The sequence below is a fragment of the Strigops habroptila genome, chromosome 5, assembly GCF_004027225.2.
Source record: "Strigops habroptila isolate Jane chromosome 5, bStrHab1.2.pri, whole genome shotgun sequence".
NCBI classification, from domain to species: Eukaryota; Metazoa; Chordata; class Aves; order Psittaciformes; family Psittacidae; genus Strigops; species Strigops habroptila.
The window spans coordinates 28,602,675-28,621,978 of NC_044281.2; the positions used below are offsets into that span (position 1 = coordinate 28,602,675).

Genomic DNA, 19,304 nt, shown 5'->3' on the forward strand with positions numbered 1-19,304 from the left:
AATTTAAATCCAAATTATCTTTTTTAAATGGTAATTTTTTTTTTTGGAGATGACAGTATGATCGTTGACATAATGTAACAAGTACATTTTCCAGAAAACCCCTTCTTCCCAACAGGTTAATATTGAGTCTTTCACGTAGAGAGGACTGTACCCTCTGTAATCATAGCAACAGACCAGGGGCAGTATCAACTCTTCCAAATCACTGGCCTTCTGCTTAATGCTTCTTTTTCCCCATGTTACTCTGCAAATTCCCAGAATTCCCAGAAGTTTTCCATTTATTTTTTAGTACGGCTGCAAACTCCTACACTACAGCATATTATCCCTTGTGAACTCCTGAACACTGTCAACCATAGAGTAAGGCAATTGAAGGTGGGAAAACTGGCAAATCTTTGTAGCAGTGTTGTCTCTCCAAAGTTTCTTGGGAAAGGAGGTATGTGTGGAATGATGGTGTCATCTTATCTACGTGTATTTTTATCCAACTCACAGATCAGGAGACCCAGTTCTTTAGCTCTGTAGTAGGATATAATTGTTATCCCTTATCAAAGTAACTTCCTTCCCATCATGAGGCAGCTGTTGACTGTTGAGAGTATGCTCTGCAAGTATGCAAGAACAGAGGAGCAGACCTCTTGTGTGCAATGTAATGACACTTGTTACCGCTATTAATAGCATAAAGAAATGGTCTACAGCACTTACTTGCCTTTTTTGAAAAACATGGAGCTGCATACAGCAAATACAATTCCAATTATTCCAAAACTTCTGGAAACACTGAACTAGGATCATTGGCGATGGAGTACTGAGGAAGGTCTGGCTGCCCTGACTGCACAGATTAGATCTTTCTTATTTTCTTGGGCATGAGAGTTTCACAGTTTGCCCACATGCCAGGTTACCTGTGGCTCTTCTAAAAGCTGGCTAGTTACAGTAGCCTTCAATCCACCTACATGATAGGTAATACAACAGTAATAATTCAGTCTGCCTATTTGAGGCTTGCAAAGAGCAACTGAGATGTGCATCCTTCTTAAATGCCAAGTGTTAAGCCTTTAATCATCCAAGCTTTCTTAACAAGTTTCTTTTATTTGTTTGTAGGGATGACAATAAAATAAAGAAACAAGATACTCCAGCACTTTGTGATCTTCACTGTTGTAAGGAGGGGCCAATAAGAAATGGCCTTATTGGACAGAAGCCACCCTCTATCAACCCTGAGAGACTGAAGGACTTTGGTGAGGAGGATTACCTGAACGGGGATGTGAAGACCTGGGAAATGAAGATCGTGCGCCGTAATGAGGAGTTACTTAGGGATGGTCTTTCCCACATCCCTCAGTCAAGCAGTAGGACCAGCCTGTCAAGCTGTAACAAGCTGATTCGATTTGAAGATATTAGTGCAGCAGCTTTCAAAATCCAGTGCAGTGTTCAGAAAACCCCCTGCATGGTAGGGAGTCTTTATGGCTTTGCATGCTTCTTTTCTTTTATTTATAAACGTTAATCAGAAATGAAGGAAGAGTATGTGTGAGTTGCAGCAGATAGATCTGTGTACAATGACTCATGTTCATATTAGTTATTGTTAACTGTCAATAATAATTTTCTTCTTACCTGTTTATATTAATGTAAATTCTCAAAGATTGCAGTGACCTGTAAAGAAAGGATAAACCTCATTAGACATAGACTTACTGCACTGTGGTGTTATGCTCCCGATGAAAATCTCTTGCTACAAGGAACCTGAGTTGGAGATGCAGACTATCAGTGTTTGGGTAAGCAGGCTGGTGGGAGGGTCTGGTTTGGAACCAGCCTTCATGTTTGGAGAGATTGAAGGTACAGATTTTCCTTCCCAGCCTGGCCAATCTAGCAAGGCTGACTATGTTCTGTAACCAGATGGTTCTGCCATGTGTGTCTTCAAAACGATACGCACAAAAGTAGAACTCCCATAGACATGTAAGCATTTGCTAAGCTATAAAAGAAGTACAGTGGCAAGATATTTAACTTGTAGTGTATTTCTACTTTGGGAAGCTCTTCATGGAGGCTACTGTAGGCACTCTATGGCTAACCTTTCCTGTAAGAAAGGGTGAAAAGAGTGTCTTTGCCAAATGGCAATTCACAGCAGCAGCCGCAAATTGCTCTCCCAATGCTGACCTGGAGCACTCACCAGCCTCACTGCCTGTGGATTGTCTTTCTAGCCTGTACAGGGAAAGGACCTTGGTGTCTGAACCACTGCTTGAGGTTAACAGTCCCTGGAGCAAAGTGGTTGGGTCTGCAAGGAGCAGCAGTTCTACTGGTTCCCAGATAGTGCCTGCTGCTCCAGGGACAACATAATTGCTTTTGGGGGTTCTTTTTTAGCTTAGAGTTCCCAAAATAAGGCTAGCTGTGGTTTTTGTAGCATACTACTGAAGAAGTGTGTCTTGTGACAAAGGGCATGATACAAGACCATTTGGGGCGTATGGTGGCACAAAAATCTTGCAGGGTAGTGTTGGCCAGAGGACAGGGAGTGAAACTGGATGCATTTTGCATTCATATATTTCATATATGTTCAGAGTGACTCAGGAGTAAACCATTCTGCTGGCTGTACCTGGATTTCCTTTCAGAGTGGAGAAGTTGGCTTGCTTGGGAAGGCAGCGGAGGGGCTGAGCAAACACGTGCCGCATGGGTGGCCAGAGAGGCAAACAGAGGGGCTGTACCAAACTCTGCACATTGCATCATCTGTCACCAAAACTCTCAGACTGTGATGCTTGAAAGCACAGACAGTGCTCTAGGCAGAAGTGTCAATCTTCTGCTTTTGTGGAGAGTCCCAGAAAGAGAAAAGTTGCATTTATATTGCAGGTAGTGAACACTTGCACCTCTTGGCATTTGGCAACTCTGCTCATATTTGTTAGATGGCTTTAATCCTGCTGTACAAAGGTAGGTCTATGGGTGGGAGAGTGAGAGTGTCACAGCTTAATTAAAAAAGCAGAACTAGCTAGCTCCGTACCCTTCGATAGACTGGATCATCCCTTCCCTGCAGCTCATGGCATCATGCACTTCTGACAAACAGTTAAAGGATACTGCTTCTGTACACCTGCCAGTGTGAGACTGCAGGAGCCTTGGCCATGTGGGTCATTGAAGGGCCTCATTCACACCTTCAGCTCAGATGGATCAGAACGACAGCTCCAAACTAGTAAAGCGCACCTTGGCCCCATCCCCTGAGCCATCTACATGCTCCCAAGGTATGGCTTCCACTCTGAAAATTAATCAATCAACACATCCCAATGCAGGAAAGGTGAGACTGCACCACTGAGTCCATCTTTTGCTCCTACAGGCTTCCATGTAATATGAAATTTTCTGTAAACTGATCACACTGCTACTCAGAAGTAGTTATGATCTCTTTGGTCAATTCGCACCATTTGTTCTCAGGCAGCTTTGCCCCTTGTGCTAGTTTTGGCTGGGGTAGAGTGAATTTTCTCCATAGTAGCTAGTATGGGCTGTGTTTTAGATTTGTGCTGGAAACAGTGTTGATAACAGAGGGATGTTTTTGTTGTCACTGAGCAGTACTCACGGTAAGTCAAGACCTTTCCTCTTCTCACCCCACCTCACCAGCAGTAGACTGGGGGTGCTCAAGAGGCTGGGAGGGGTCACAGCCAGGACAGCTGACCTCAACTGGCTCGAGGGATATCCCAGACCATATGGCATCAGGCTCAACAGCAAAACTAGGGGGAAGTGTAGCCATGGGGCTGCTGCTCAGGGGCTGGCTGGGCATCAGTGGGTTGGTGGCGAGCAATTGTTTTCATTTGCATAACTTGTCTTTCTTGGATCTTATGTCTCTCTCTTTGTTATTTTCCTTTTAATTTCTTTTTCTTTTTTTTTTTTGCCCCCCCCCCCCCCAGCTGTTCTCATCCCACTTTTCTCACTTTTACCCTTCCAGTAAATTCTCTTTTCCTCATCCTGCTTTGCTGGGGTATGGAGTAAGTGAGTGGCTGTGTAGTGCTTAGTTGCCAGCTGCGGTTAAACCATGACACCCCTCAACCTGAATAGTTCTTTTCTCTTGGGTGTCCCTGGCGGGTTTATGCAACATGGCTGTATTCCCTTTCTGCATTTACTGTGCCAAGCTAAACAGGTAACTTTCTTCAGTCTCTTTTTATGAACTATGTTTTTGGGGTGATCAGTGGAAAACCTATATCCCCATTTGTTTTAGTGTGAAAATAGCCCATGACTGTTGCTATTCAAAGTAATATTCCCACAGAAGTCATATGTATATGTTTCATGCACATGTATTGAAAGCAGAGTGGTGTCAGGAAAAACACAGATAATCTTTATTTTAACTCATTGCTGAAAGGTAAAAGCCCCTTTCAGGGACATTTGTTTGGATTAAAAAAGCAAGTATAACTATAAGCCATTCAGTTAATTGAATGGAGAAATACATTGCAGGGTGATTCCTATCTGGAGGTAAGACCATAAATGGAGTGCCCTGGATTCTTATGCAGGAGTTTCCCTGGAGCTGACGTATGGCTTGTGAGAGATGTTATAGAGGTATTCAGTATAGGGAAACTAGGAATTAGCATTAACTTGGGCACTTGGTTTGGTTGCTGATGTAGGAACTTCAACAGCTTTAAGGGTTGTTTTGTGTTAGCTTTGTCGGATGACAAATGGAGGCTGTACTGTGCGTTGTATGTTAGACACAGTATCTGTAGTCCTTAGATAAGATGACAGTGACAAAAGGGAAAACTTAGAGGCTGGTTCAGTGAGTCTTACAAGGTCATGCATCAGGACAGTACAGCTGAAAATAGCACTGACACCTCCTTTGTTAGAATTAATTGCTATATTTAAGTTACATGAAAGAAAGCCTCTGTTAAAGGAAGCAGAAAAGGAAAACCCAAAGAGTTAAAATATTGAGTATCAAAATTAAAGAAAAATAATAATAATCTGAAGTACACCACCTGAGTGGTAAAGAGTAACTTAATGACACAGTTTTAAATGTAGGAAACTCAGCAGCTTTATAAAGTTACGAGATCAATTTCCTTTAAATCTTTTTTTCTCATTGTTTGGTCTAGAATCCAAGATTTTCTGCAAAACCAAAAGTGATAAATCTAGTACAGTATGTGAAGAACCAATGAAGTAGTGTTTCTTGTCTAGTGTTCTTGTTCTGTTTGGCATAGGCTGTTTAGGATAGAAACTATTATCTTATTAGTATACTAAGCACTTTCCATTCTTTCAGTTCTGCAGCTGGGTTTGCAAAGGAGCAGCAAGTGGTAGCTCCTATTGCAGGATTTTCAGAGAGAAGATAGAGAATCTGGCCCCACCTATGGGTGAGGAAGCCAACATATGCTTGTAAAGCCACTGAAAAGCCTTGAAACAGTCATCCAAAATATTTAGCTAATTGTAGACTTTAAAGCAAGTATCTGTTTCAGATATATTTAGTTTACACAAATTCGCTTTGAAAGTCCCACAGTCTAAAAAATATGTCAGTACATATTACTCTGTACACTATACACTGTATGCATAACACTACCAGATACTTCTTGAGATAAATATTTAAAATATATTGTCATGTTGTCTTTTAATCTGTCTCTCTGTGAATTATCACGAATGAGGGCTTGATCCCCTAAATCCCTAGGTCCTCATTTACGTTGGCAGCCAGCAGAAGAAATAGAGCCAATTACTAAATAGAGATGCAGTAAGCCTAGGGAACTGGAACCCACAGGCTTACTGCAGCTCTATTTCACAGGTTATCTTGTTTAAAACTCTTGTTTTAGATAATGTGGTAATAGAAGATTACTATGGTGATGCATGCTGTATCTTACTATAAAAATTGATAAAAGTTTTGCCGTTAAAAAATATTTAAAAAAGTCATGCACTTGGACACTGCATCACATGTACTCTACTTGTTAATTCTGCTCGGCTCAGGGGTCCTTTCTGTCCCAAACACTGAACAGATTCAAACAGCTGCTGCTTACGCTTACACTCCTGGGCAATGCTTTTTACTATTTCCATCATTCTTCAAATAAGAGATGTCTTTACTAATGTTGTACTGGCCTTAGGGTGCAAAATGGACAATATTCAGTAGTGATTCAGTGTCAGAAACCATAGCAGAGCCACAATAGGAGGAATTTTCTGACTGCTTTTGTATTTAGGAGATGATCTCATGTTTGGGGTATTCAGTATCCAGTTCTGACAAGTGCTAAAATATCAGACCATAGGCTGTTTCTTTAAATAATTGAAAATACTTATTTTAATATATGTATTTGAACACTGAGACTAAAAAAAGTACTGTTTTCATAATTCATAATGGCATGGGGTACATATTTCACTGCTACAAGTTTGAAAATTACTTCCATAAACCAGAAGAATCTGGTAGGTAACACTGTCATGTATTTCTAAAGAAGCACATTATGAAATTTACATTTCAGAGCTCATCCATAGAAGCTGGATGCATGCCTCACCAGGGAGCTGATGGGGTGTGGAAGACTTTTCTTAATTTTAGATGCATTGCCATAATAACATTTCTATACTCCAGTATTCTAGGCTATCCAAGCAGTATGGAATGGACATCTACCTAAAGAAGGAGTTCCTCCAGTACACAGGATCTGTGAAGGAACGAGGTGTAATTTACCTTCTGACATCACTGCCTCAGGTATAAGAAAACGTCAACATTAAAAAAGAAATAGATCATAGAATCATAGACTCGTAGGATGGTTAGAGTTGGAAGGGACCTTAAAGATCATCTTGTTCCAACCCCTGCCATGGGCAGGGACACCTTCCACCAGACCAGGTTGCTCAATGCCCCATCCAACCTGGCCTTGAACACTTCCAGGGATGGGGCAGCCACAGCTTCTCTGGGCAACCTGTTCCCCCACAGTAAAGATTTTTTTTCCTAATATCTAATCTAAATCTACCCTCTTTTCAGTGTAAAGCCCTTTGCCCTGTCACTATATGCCCTTGTAAAAAGTCCTTCTCCAGATTTCTTTTAGGCCCCCTTTAGGCACTAGAAGGCTGCCCTAAGGTCTCCCCAGAGCCTTCTCTTCTGCAGGCTGAACAACCCCAAATTTACCAGCCTGTCTGCTTCACAAAGATGGATGGAGTGTAATTAAAGATATTTTTTACTCGCATTGGACACGGAATCACTGTGTTTCTTGCCTTTTGAACCATTCTGCAGAACAGCATAGATAGGTCTGCAAATATCTGAGTGCAAAATACTACTTTATTTACCATTGGCCAATTGCTTATAAAATGCTTAAAAATACTTGAAAGAAAAGTTTGCAAAATGTAGACATCAGCATTTTTCTGTGGAATTTAGGTGAAAGGGTTTGTATGCTTACTATAGTTCTGACATGTTGAAACCACCAAACAAAGTGATGATGAAATTGAACTACAATGAGTGATGAGAATAATCTGGATCACCAGTTGATTTTGTAATGAATTTCAGTATCATTACATGAATAGCTTGTTTATCATTTGCTGTAGGAGGTTATTGAGTCTCTGCAGCAATAATAATTATAATTGGCATGATACAGCAGCCCAGAAACAGTGGTTATTCCTGCACTTTCGTAATAAGATGAATAAATCCTTCTATTAAAGGGAAACATGAAATTAAATAATTTCACACGGGCAGGAAAGAGGGACCTGATTAAGGCTCTGAGGGGCCAGATACTGACTCTTCTGATCAGCTGGAGTTTTGCAGTTAATTCCAGTGGAACAAGAATTGAGACCAGAGGAGTGTAGGAACAGGGATTGATCTTGTGCTTAGTTCTGTGTGTATGTCCTGAGATCATACCAGATATGCATATATTGTATCATAATACCATAATATGACCAGCTAGTAGAGGAAAAGAAGGAAGTCAGACCATTAGAATGATCCAGGATCATATGGGATAACTTTGTGACAATATATAATGTGCAATAAGCAACCCTGTTTTTTCAGGATCAGCAAAGAAAGGGGGTGATCGTGGCTTCGGACAGTAACTTTTCCATGGCTGTTGCTTACCATGCCTCAGAGCTCCGTATTCCAGTGTTTGTCATCATGTCAACCAGCACATCCCCAGCCAGAGTGAAAATGTGCCGTGAGTACGGTGCCATGGTTATATCCTATGGCACTACAGCTAAGGATTCCCAGACGCACGCAAGAAAGTTGGCGCAGGAGAATGGTTACCTCTACCTTGAAGAGTAAGTGCAGAGTCAGACTGATTAGAAAGATTAGATTAGATACTTGTGCAGCTCTGCAAAAACAATTACTTTAAATAAAATTTGATCACAGATCATCAAAATGTTCCCATTACCTGGAGTATGGACAGTTACATATTCCCAGGCACAAATCACGAATCTTTCTATAACAGCTGGGGATGGAAAGCAAAATGAAACAATCTTCCCCAAAATTAGGCAAACTTCCTGAGTAGGCCTGGCATGATAATGGATATATGCTAACTCTTTATGAACCCTGTAAGAAAGCATTAAGGCTAGCATTCATTTTTGGTCTCTGTTTGGAGTAGAGTAGCTAAAACCTACTTCAGTGCAAAGGGTTCAGTGGCACAGTGTAGAGCAGAAGAAGGTTGATGCTGTGGAATTTTCACATATCCGGTGATATGTGTGACAAAACTGTGATTGTGCCTTGAAAAAAGATGATTAAAAGGTTACTTCACAGATATATTTAAAGTAGCAAGGATGAGTATAAATTTGTTTGAAGTATTTGAGGTTATTGAACAAGATGGATCTAATAAAACATGATTAGGATAAGACAGACAAAAATATTTAGAACTGATCCATTTTCCCTTTTTTTCCTTTTTTTCTTGTAGTCTCTTCTGCCTTTCCCTTCCTTTTTCTTTCTTTTTCCTTGTCTTTTTTTCAAGTGAGATTTCCAAAAGCATGGAGGGGTGAATCATTAGCATGAGGTAGCTGGCAGTCTCTCTGATGCACTAAGCTGGAATGTTATTCTCCCTCCCTGTCACCACCTCTGTGCAGGCTTCATCCACCACTTTGTCTTTGTATGGCACCTACTGCAGCGAGTGCACATTCCCGTTCGGCTCCTAGGCTCTACTGCATTTAACATCGTAATAGTGAGTGTTGTTGCCTGGAAAGAGGATCCCAGCATAAGCAGAATGGAGAAAGTCCTCAATTCTTTCCCAGCTGGCTTGTTGGGAAGGCAATATTAAAAACTGTGCTCTTCAACTACACTGTTAGCTCTGCCAACAGCAGGTGACCCACAGGGCTGGTTGGTCTGCCTTGTCTGTCAGCAAGGGTACAACCTTGTCCCAGACTGAGACTTTCAAAGAAACCTAAAGGAATGAGGTGCCCTAGATTCCACTGAATTTTAAGCCCATTTAAGCCCTCTTTGAAAACCACAGCTTTCCAAAACTTGGTGATTTCCAAACTTCTGTCAGCCATTTTTCAATCGATGTGTTAACTCCCAGCCGGCTTGCGTCAACTGTCATGTTTGCACATAAGAAATAAATTATTTTATTGTAATTTCATGTTTACTTTTCCTATTCTCCCCAAGTAACTATTTATGTTTCGCAGTGTAGATATTCTCCAAGTACATGAATCTCCAGGGACAACACATGTGAAGAACTTCAGCATCTAGCATTGCGGAACTTGAAATGTACATGTTACCACTAATAATATCAAAGCATTTTGATTTATTTCAGGTTACAAGCAACAGGTGTTTCAGGTTACAAGAAAGAGAGTTATTCTGTCTATTACTATGTTTAATTAAGACTTCACAGATGCAATTTTTTACACTCTGGAGAAAACCCCCACTACGCTTATGAGCCTCTTCATAATGGGATGCCTGAAACTTATTTTGTTAGGTGCAAACTGGGAGAGCTTTCCCAGACAGATGTATGCATATGTGGATAGCCAGTCATCTTTGATGTGTGCTGACACACATTAATTGTCACTAACCAAAGCTGTCTGTAAAACATCAGCTGATCTCCTGAGCTTTAGAATGGAACTTCTGAAATGTCATTTTATTTCAGTTTAATTCTAGGTTGCATAAAATCTCTAGCAATTTAGTCTCTGGATCTCTTTAACTGACAATTCATTCTTTCCTTCCTGAAGTATGCATTATGTGCCTGTCTTTGGTTTTACCTGCATAGGTGATGTCCTATGTAGGGTGTGCCAGTGTCAGTTCTTCCCATTTCTTGAGCACAACTAAAATACTATGTTATGAAAATGATCGTGCCAGAATTCAATTAGAGGAAGGAAGCCCTTTATCCAACTGCAACTTCCTGTGAAATTCCAGGAATTAAATGTGATTTTTCAAGTTGGAATTCAGTCATTAAGCCTACCTAATTGCAGCCTAGGTGACATAACTATAGGTGTTCAGAACCTCATTATAAATGCAATGTGAATATTGCCAGTAAGTAACACAATACCTCTGGGATGATGCGAGAAAGGTTGATTTGTGATTCAGAGACACAGTTTTCAGTTACCAGTGAAGTTTTACTCCTAAATTGAATATTCTATGTCCTCATTCATTTTTGCAAGTTCCCATGGTTTCCCATGTGACCGTGGCAGGGGTAACTCTGCAAACTCAATTCTGAACCTTATTTGTGAAAAAGGCTCCAGAATTGTTCACGAGACCAGTGATATATTTTGCCACATATAAGGAGGAGAGAGCTCCTTCAGTATCTTGATAAAGACAATAAATTCAGTCTTTAGCTGTTCTATGGGAGTGAAAGATCATTCCTCCCGTCCTTGCTTGTGTAGTTATATAGATTCTGCCCTGAGGAACTTGCTGTGTTTTGCTACATATGTGAGGTAACTTCTCAAGAGGGCCTTGCTTTCCACCTTGCAGGCATCCTGTGCTCCTGTGCTAAGCCTCTCTGTGCATGTCTAACAGTAATAAAAGCTTAGCTTCGTAGTACCCAAATGCCCTGGGTCAAGTAGATCGAGTGAAGTCATTTGATCTATAATTCTGTTTGCTTATCTGTTTGCCAGAAAAAACAGAACATACAAGCATACAGAGATCTAGGTTTTTTTTTTTTTGTTCATATAACATTCTACAGTTACATCATTGCTAACTTTTGAATAAAATGCAAAACAGCTTTTAGAAATAGATCCAATTCAATTGTGACTGTACTGTGGACTTCTCTTCAGTCTTTTGACTCTGCCTGTCCCTATTTCTGCTCATTATATTACCTTTGACTGAAAGTGTTTTACCAGTGAGTATTTTGGCATAACTAAATGCTTCTCTTACCCTTCCAGAGTCTTCCAGAGTAATGTGAAGGTATCAGGTGTTGGCCCTGGATTGTGGAAAGACTTAACTCTCCAGTAATCTGTTTGGTATTTGTGATGCAGTGCTTAAATTTCATGAAAATTCCCATTCATCACAAGCACTAAATTCCACTTATAAATTGAAAGAAGATTTCCTTTTGAGACTTTGTTTTTAGTTTGGACTGCAACATTAAAAGTTTGTGAAGCTGAAGGAAGTGATGGCAATGGAAACACGACTTCTGCTTCACCAGCTCTGTAAACACCTGATGCTAGTAACAACAGAGATAAGTGCTCTTCAGCCTGAAGGTTATTTCTGGGGTTTATCAACGGCACGAGTTTTCTCCCAGTAGGTAACAACACACAATGGTCTGTGTGATGGCAATGTCGTGTTGTATTGCCTCCTTCCTGCATTTTGCTCGTGATTTACTCTCACATATCTTTTTCTACCAAACAATGTCTTCAAAGTGGTAAATTGAGCTATTATTGTGTTGACTACTGTGAACCCTGAGCTGTGCCCTTCCTTCCCGCAGGGAGGATAGTGCTGTCTACCTGTCAGGCCTGGGAACCGTGGGACTGGAAGTGTACGAGCAGGTGCCAAAGCTGGACGCGGTGATTTTCCCTGCAGGAGGCCACTGTGGCTTGCTGGCAGGGTCGGCTGCTGCACTCAAACACCTCAACCCACATATTTCTGTAATTGTAAGTTTCCTTTAACCTACAAAACGTTGCATTTTAACAGCTTTTGCCACAGCTATTTTCAAAAGACACTGGTATCTGGTGATAACAATACACTGGTATCTAGTGATAGACTGGCAGAGATTGCATGTGCTGGGGACAGGGACTATCTGATCCTGTGGGCTTCACCTAGGAGAAGAGACTCTGAGAGCCTGGGAAGCCTCCTGTCCCTTGGCTTCTTGGCTGGATTTAAGAAAAAATGTGGGAAAGACTCTTCCAAAGCAAATGAAATCCAGTTCTGTGTTTTGAAATTATTTCTTACAGGAGAAGTTTGGCCCTAAATAAACCACAGTATAAGTTTAATGAGAGTACAATTATTATGCAGTTTGAAATTAATTTGAAGAAGAAACTTTGTGCAGCTTTTTTGGTGTCCACTTTGGTGGTGACTTCAGTTATAACTGGATCAATAAAAAAATTAAATCACTTGTCTTTCCCAGGGGGTTGAATCTGAAAGTTTCCCTGTATTGCAACAGTCCTTAAAGGCTGGCCACCCAATTGAAGACCAGGCTTGCAGCAATCATCACTTTTATGGTGGTAAGAAAATGCATTATTCTTTTGGAGGTAAAATAAAGCTTGTAGTTGATTTCTCCAACCATATTGTTTTCCCAATAATTCAGTTCAAACATATTTTAAAGGAAATTTTTGAAGAGTCAGAATTTCATTCAAGCTATAGAGGCAACTTCTGCCGCATTTCTCCCACCACCTACCTGGGATACAGTACTATTTACAGTGCACATGAAATGTTCAGGTCAATACTTGTAAATATGAGAGTATTTATCTGCCATTGTGTTCACAAGCAGCACCTTACCCAATGAAGTCCCGTGTAAAAGACTAATTCGTGAAAAGGCAGGAAAATGCTGTTCTTAAATATTTAGACTTACAAAACTGTTTTCTGAACAACAGTGTTTATAAACAATAGAGTTGTTTCCATATAATTTGCTCAAAGCCCCTCAACTGTTAAGCAATGTAAGAATATCCTGTTTACCTGATGTCCAAATCTCTGGAGGCTCTGGGTTAAATGGGAATTTTATAAACAACTTAACTCTCTTGGTAAGCTCTACCTGTCTCTGCACTCCTCCACTAACTGTCCTGCTGTAGGTAACCAACCCAGCACCACGCTTGGTTCTTCTCTCCTTCAGGCAGTGAAAAGCACTGGGCTACAAGGTCACTCTTGCAGCGCAACTATGCTGGTGAAGAATCAAAACTTTCTTAAAGGGGTCCAAAATGGCAAAATCTTCCTGTGAGGTTTGGTCCTTCATTACCAAAAGTATTTCTGTCATATAAAAAATCAAGCAACTTAAGATCGTATAACAGCAGTTTGCTGCACTCATTAAGGACACAAAAAAGCCAGGACTTTAAAAAATGTTGAACTTGTCTAAAGCAGCCAGCTTCATATTTTTGTCTTTTGAAATCTGCAGATGTGAGCGGACTTTGCTTCGGCAGCAATTCTTTGCAGCTGACTGGGAAACTTGTAGATAAAGTTGTTGCTGTGAGGTGGGTAAACAAAACCAGTGAAATTAATAATACTGGGTGAGCATTGCCGTATGTGAAAAATATACCATACCACCAGTGTATGGTGGTTCTTCACATACAGTGGAGAGCAGGTTGACAGGGGTTGCCATCATACACCTGCTGTGAGAGCATGGTGGTGGTAGGGTGCCCCACTTTCCAAGAGGGGCACAGAAGACACTGAACCCAATCCCACGCATCATAGAATCGTAGAATATCTCAAGTTGGGAGAAACCGATAAGGAATCATTGAGTCCAACTCCCTGCTCATCACAGGAGTACCTAAAACTAAGCCATATGACTAAAAGCATCATCCAAACTGACCCCTTGGCCAAAACTTCACCTGCTGCTAGTACATGGTCATACATCTGGGTGTAAAATTTGTCCTGGTTGTATTCGACAACACTTGAAGGCAGCCTTTGACAAAACTCTTCTAAATCTTCACAGAAAGTTCAAGTTGGTAGAATATACTTAGCACTAGGGTTTAGCTAGCACAATGGTTCTAGTTAAAATGCTACCCTATCTTTTAGTTAATATAAAGACTGAGATACACATTCACCCCAGCAGCACAGATTTCTGTAACACTATCTTGGGGTCGTATGTACCTGAGAGAATGAAAGGTATCCAGTTATACATAAATTTATTGTCTTCTGCTATTAGTAGATCGTTTTGGTTTGTTTTGACACAAGTCTTTTGCTTTCAGGGAGGAGGACATCCTCATTTCGATGCTGAGATTGCTGGAGTATGAGCGAGCCACGGTTGATGCAGAAGGGGCCATTGGCCTTGCAGCACTGGTTGCAGGGAAGCTGCCAGAGTTGAAGGGTAAAAGGTATGGCAGCTATTGCAAACAGGGAACTATGGCAAAAGCATGTGTCAAAAACATGTAAACGTGTGGCAAAACAGGGAACACGTGGCAAAGCAGGGAACTGTTGAGTGACTTGGTCCCAGGAAACGGAGAAAAGCTGCTTGTTTTATGAGTGATGAGGCAGTTTGTGCCTGCAGCTGGCAATAGGCTTATCTGTGGCATCTACTTCAGCCTGAAGAGACCACTCACAGGTCAGAAAACCATGTTGAACAAGACAAATATCAGCCTGGAGACCTGAAAAATCTTGTCATTTTCCTGTGTTCTTTAATGGTTGAGAGAAAGGCAGTTACACATAGCTCCATGAGTCATGGTCACATCTGCCAGGAGAGCATCCTGCTTTTGTCAGACTGTTGGCTTCTCTCATTCCGGTTCGGGAAATTAGCCCTGTCTGTGGTGGGACAGGAGCTAAGCTGTCTTCTGCAGTTGCTCAGTGGCACCTGCCTCCCAGCCCTGAGAACGCCTGCCCAGATAGTCAATGGGATTACACTTGTGCTTAGTGTTAAAAGTATGGGTAGGTGCCTTCTTGCATCTGGGCTGGAGTACTCAGTACTTAAGCAGATTGACTCTTGGCTCAGGACGTAGTCCAGAAGGTATGCCTTGAACATGCACGTTGTCTAACCACTAATAGGCTGGGACTTGGAACCTCCAGGGAAAACTGATGTCCTGTTTTTAAAATTTGACACAGAGCTAGAATTTTGCAGCTGATTATCTCTAATAAAACCAACATCTCCAGGAAATGCAAAATGAAAACAAAATTTCAGGCCAACTAATGCAGCCAGCTTCTAGGCTCCCACTGCCTGCACACAATTGATACTGGGAGCCAGGAGCCCCACTGACATGTGATACATATTTATTGAAGGGTGGTCCTAACAAATCCTAAGATGAAACTGAACACAGTGTCTGTGATTTATGGTTCCTTTGCACAGACAAGTGCTAATAAAAAATCCTGTTTTTATCTGTTTTCAGAGTGGCAGTTGTTATATGCAGTGGAAACTTGGAATTACATTTGCTCCAGCAGTGCATAGCTCGTGCCCTGACCCTTGATAACAGAGTGTGTAGATTTTCCCTTGTGCTTTCTGACTGCCCAGGAGACATTTCAAAGCTACTGGAGGTTTTGGCTCGGGAAGAAGTAAGGTAAATCAGACTTAGAGTAGGGAAACATAATCACAGAATAGCACAAAGATTATTAAAGATTTGGGCATGTTTCCAAATGTTCTCTGAAGTCAAGTCTGTAAGTAACTAATTAATCAAAAGAGGTTTTTCTCGTTATATTAAAAAAACCCCTTTCTATTTCCTTCATTTTTCTTGGAATATGAAAGCACCTTTGCAGCATAGAAAATATAAAAACCAGCAAAGATAGTCACTGTCCAGACACTTGTAGAAACTGTTTTACAATGACAAAGGCTTGTTGTGATTTCTAATTTATCCCTGTTTGATCTAGAATTTTGGATATCAAACAAGAACGCACATTTGTGACATCTGAGCTCTTCACTGTTGAGGTAAGATGAGATGCAATTTCAGTTTCTCTAGCAGTACTGGACCTCTCTAGTTTATTCTGTTTTCCAGTATCTCTATATGACTATGTTGAAGAAGTCCAGTAGAGTGTGTACAGTGATTTGGGGAGCAGTGTGATAATTTCTTCTTGTGTTATACAGCATCTTGCCTCACCAAATGCTTAGCAGGCACATAAATAATACAGGACCTGTTTTACCTGCTATTGCGGCACCGTGAGTGAAATACTCTGGCTGTTGCTATTGCAAACCTTCCTTACCTGCGTGGTGGTGTGCCGGAGGTGGTGAACAAGCTGCATCATCTGTCCTGAACTTGAAGAGCCAGCTACGTGGGTTGGCTGTAATTACCTGGGATCGATTTGCCTTAAAGCAATATGGAGAACACCGTTGCTCTTAAGGATTCTTTATTTTTAAGTAGGGCCTCAGTTTTGTACCTTACCCACAAAGAGCACAGAGCAAAATTATTATTCCTTTGTTGAGTATTTGATACCATAACAATGAGGAGGTGCTATCAGTTAATGGCATCTCTTAAAAGGATCATTTGTCTCATGGCATATTCCTTAATTCAACTGGTTTGGCAAAGGTGTGGTTCCATTGACTTGATGCTAGTGCTGTCAGAGTCCAACCTGACTTTGTGAAATCATAGGTGGAAGTCAAATTAGGGATCTTTGCTAAACAGGCTCATAAGTGGAATTCAGGAGTGTTGTTGAGTAAACAAGTTCTTCAATTTTGGCATTTAAATCTAATTTCCCACCTGGATGCAAAACCCCGCTCAGTATTTTCACTTGCAGATGTAAGGAATAGGTTAGAGATGACAGTAGCAAAGGACTACAATGTAGTTCACGAACAACTTTCAGAACATGATATTATAATTTTTCTCAAGTGTGTAGGACTAAAACTACATTGTTCTGCAGTGTCATAACAATAAGCCAGCTTACTGGTTCGAGTAACTTGAAGATAACGTGACAAATCCCTCAGATTCAGTGACTAACCTCTGAAAAACCCTTCCACCAAGGCTAGATTCAACAAACCCCGTAACTTCTAAAGTTTTCAGTATGATTTTTATAAAGTAGGGCTTGTATTTTTTATTAATGCTACAAAGTCAATCCACTTAGTTTTTGATTGAGAACATTAGACCAGTTTTCCATTGCTCTTCGAACCTCTCCTGTCTACAGTGCCTGAATGAAAAAGTGCCATATGCTATTGTCTGCCCTTTGAACAATGTATTTTCACCAACTGTCCACTTCAAGGATCTGAGAGTGTTGTACTAAAAGAGGGTTGAAGGGAGGAATTTGCATCCCTGAATAATTTACTTGGATGTTGGATTTGCATGATGGCTTTTAATCAGTCTCGGAGAGGCTATTGAATAATTAGATGTGAAGTAAAAAGTAGTGATGCAGATTTACAGACCTCAGTGACTTTGGAGGCACCTCTATCAGGTGACACCTAGTGAATCATAAAGTTTTTCTTTGAAAACTAAACCAAAGGTAATCAAAAAAGGTAAAATATTGAATTTATCTTTAAGCATGAAAGTAAATTTGTTCTAACCAGATATAGAAAAATGTACGGATTTTCATAGTAAAGCTAACACAAATGCGGAAGGTTTTGCTTTTTTTCTTTGTTGTTTGTAAGAGTCAAAACCCTGTGTTAGCAAAGCATTTTAAGCATTTGCTACTAAAGTAGACCTGCAAAGAACTTTGTATCATTTTCAGCAGCGTAAATCACAGAACATTAAATTAAGCATGCATTTCAATCTGGATCAAGAACCAAAATTATCATGTGTTGAACTGGTGGTAATAATAAGAAAGGCTATACCCACTGCACTATAATACATACTTTTGACTGTGGATATGGATGATGTATTTGACAGAACAGAGCAGTAAGTGCAGTGGCTTATTTTAAACACTAAATTGGTCCTGTCAAGATTGTCTTCTCAGTATTTAATCATCTTTTCAGATTTACCCCTTCCTTTCCAAATGAGAGAAACTTGGCTTCTAGTCACTGTTCATTAGAAAGATAGAGCACATGATTTTTCTTCCCCTCTAGTGAAATGTCTTGCTGGTTTAGTGTTTATTCATCTGGCACACGCTTCATGGGAAGATCCTTGCTGATAGTCTGATTTCATGGAATAGTAAGGACTTACTAAAATGAACCTTTATGTTCAAACTATGCTTTTGGAAAAATAACTTTTGGAACATTTTACTGACAAAAAAATAATAGATTTTTTTAATAAAAAAATATATGGCTACATTAGATTCAGCTGATTCTTAATGCAATACCTTGTGCAGTGGGATTGGCTGGTCAAGTACTTTTGGAACAATATGGGCATTTCTTTTGGATGATACTGCCTGCTCACACCTACAGTTTAGATTCTCTTTCCTTGTGACTCATGCTGAATTTCTGTCTTGCAGAGGACTACACCTTAATTCACTCTCACCTGAGCAGTGAGGAAATGGCTTCCAAAGTCCCAGTATTGAAATAGATAACTCTTAGCAAATTATACAAATAACCAGTCTGGTAGACTTCACCTATTCCTGATAGGTGATCAGCAATATAGGTAGAAATAAGGATCAGAGCTAAGGAAAATATTATCTAATATTACCAGCTAACTGGATATAGAGATCTGAAGGATTACCCAGTTAGTGGGAGGAAACTACAACTTGCTCCTGTGAACTTTCCCTATTCTTTAGGGTATCAGGGTGTCCCGTATTTGGACTTAGGCTGAAAAAAAAGTCAACTTTGAGCTCATCAAGTATCCAGAAAAGCCTTCTCCCCACCCCTGAAACTGCAGCATAGTCAGACTGGCAGGTACAGGAGGGTCCTGGGACAGAGCAGCGAGGACCTGCAAGGTCTTGAGGTGCTCCAGCAGCTTTGCAGAGAAGCAGCTGCAATGGCCATACTCCCTCTGACCTCAGTCCTGTTTGACATTATGGAGTTGTCTGGTTTGTTCACATCAAACCTCTTGGGAGCTTAACTCTGCTGTGGCTTTAAATAACACAGAAGAGACCAGTTGTGAAAAGAACATCACATTACTTTTCCCTCTGACTGTGCAACAAAATACTAATTCATAAATCAAATGTTGCTTTTTCTTTATGATAACATTACACATTGTCCCAGTGGTGCTGCATTTCCTGGCTCACTTTGTGTGGTGTAATACTTTTTTTTCCATACAGTTTATTCACATCAAGCCAGAACCCATTAAATTATCTTAGTCTGCTCTGGTCAATTTAAGTAAATTCCTTTGGGTCAATGTGCATTTTGTAAAAGGCTGGGGGAGAATATTTTGGATTAGAGTCTGCATTATCCTGCATTATTGACCTGAAAATATAGAGAAGCATGCAGCTGTCAAGCTACAAAAAGGATGCTATCATTCCTAAAGCATTTCCTGCATGATCCTGGGCAAGGCATTGTTTCCGTGCTTCAGTTCCCCATCTGCAAAATGAAGACACTTGGAGTAGGAAGTTCAACAATACATTTCTTCTCAGTCATTTTCTTCACTGGCATTCCACAGCAGACTAATGT

The 19,304-nt window shown here is 40.5% G+C and overlaps 1 protein-coding gene across 2 annotated transcripts in view; it reads left to right on the plus strand.

The window, feature by feature from the left end:
• The window catches only part of LOC115608888 (putative threonine dehydratase), a 32,559-nt gene that overhangs the window by 9,860 nt on the left and 3,395 nt on the right, over positions 1-19,304 (plus strand). For both annotated transcript variants that reach the window (XM_030488370.1, XM_030488371.1), the window contains 9 exons: positions 1,084-1,426; positions 6,476-6,592; positions 7,880-8,121; positions 11,697-11,862; positions 12,336-12,432; positions 13,317-13,392; positions 14,110-14,235; positions 15,238-15,405; positions 15,713-15,770. In XM_030488370.1, the coding sequence (XP_030344230.1) occupies positions 1,084-1,426; positions 6,476-6,592; positions 7,880-8,121; positions 11,697-11,862; positions 12,336-12,432; positions 13,317-13,392; positions 14,110-14,235; positions 15,238-15,405; positions 15,713-15,770 (1,393 nt within the window). The remainder of the gene's footprint in view (positions 1-1,083; positions 1,427-6,475; positions 6,593-7,879; positions 8,122-11,696; positions 11,863-12,335; positions 12,433-13,316; positions 13,393-14,109; positions 14,236-15,237; positions 15,406-15,712; positions 15,771-19,304) is intronic.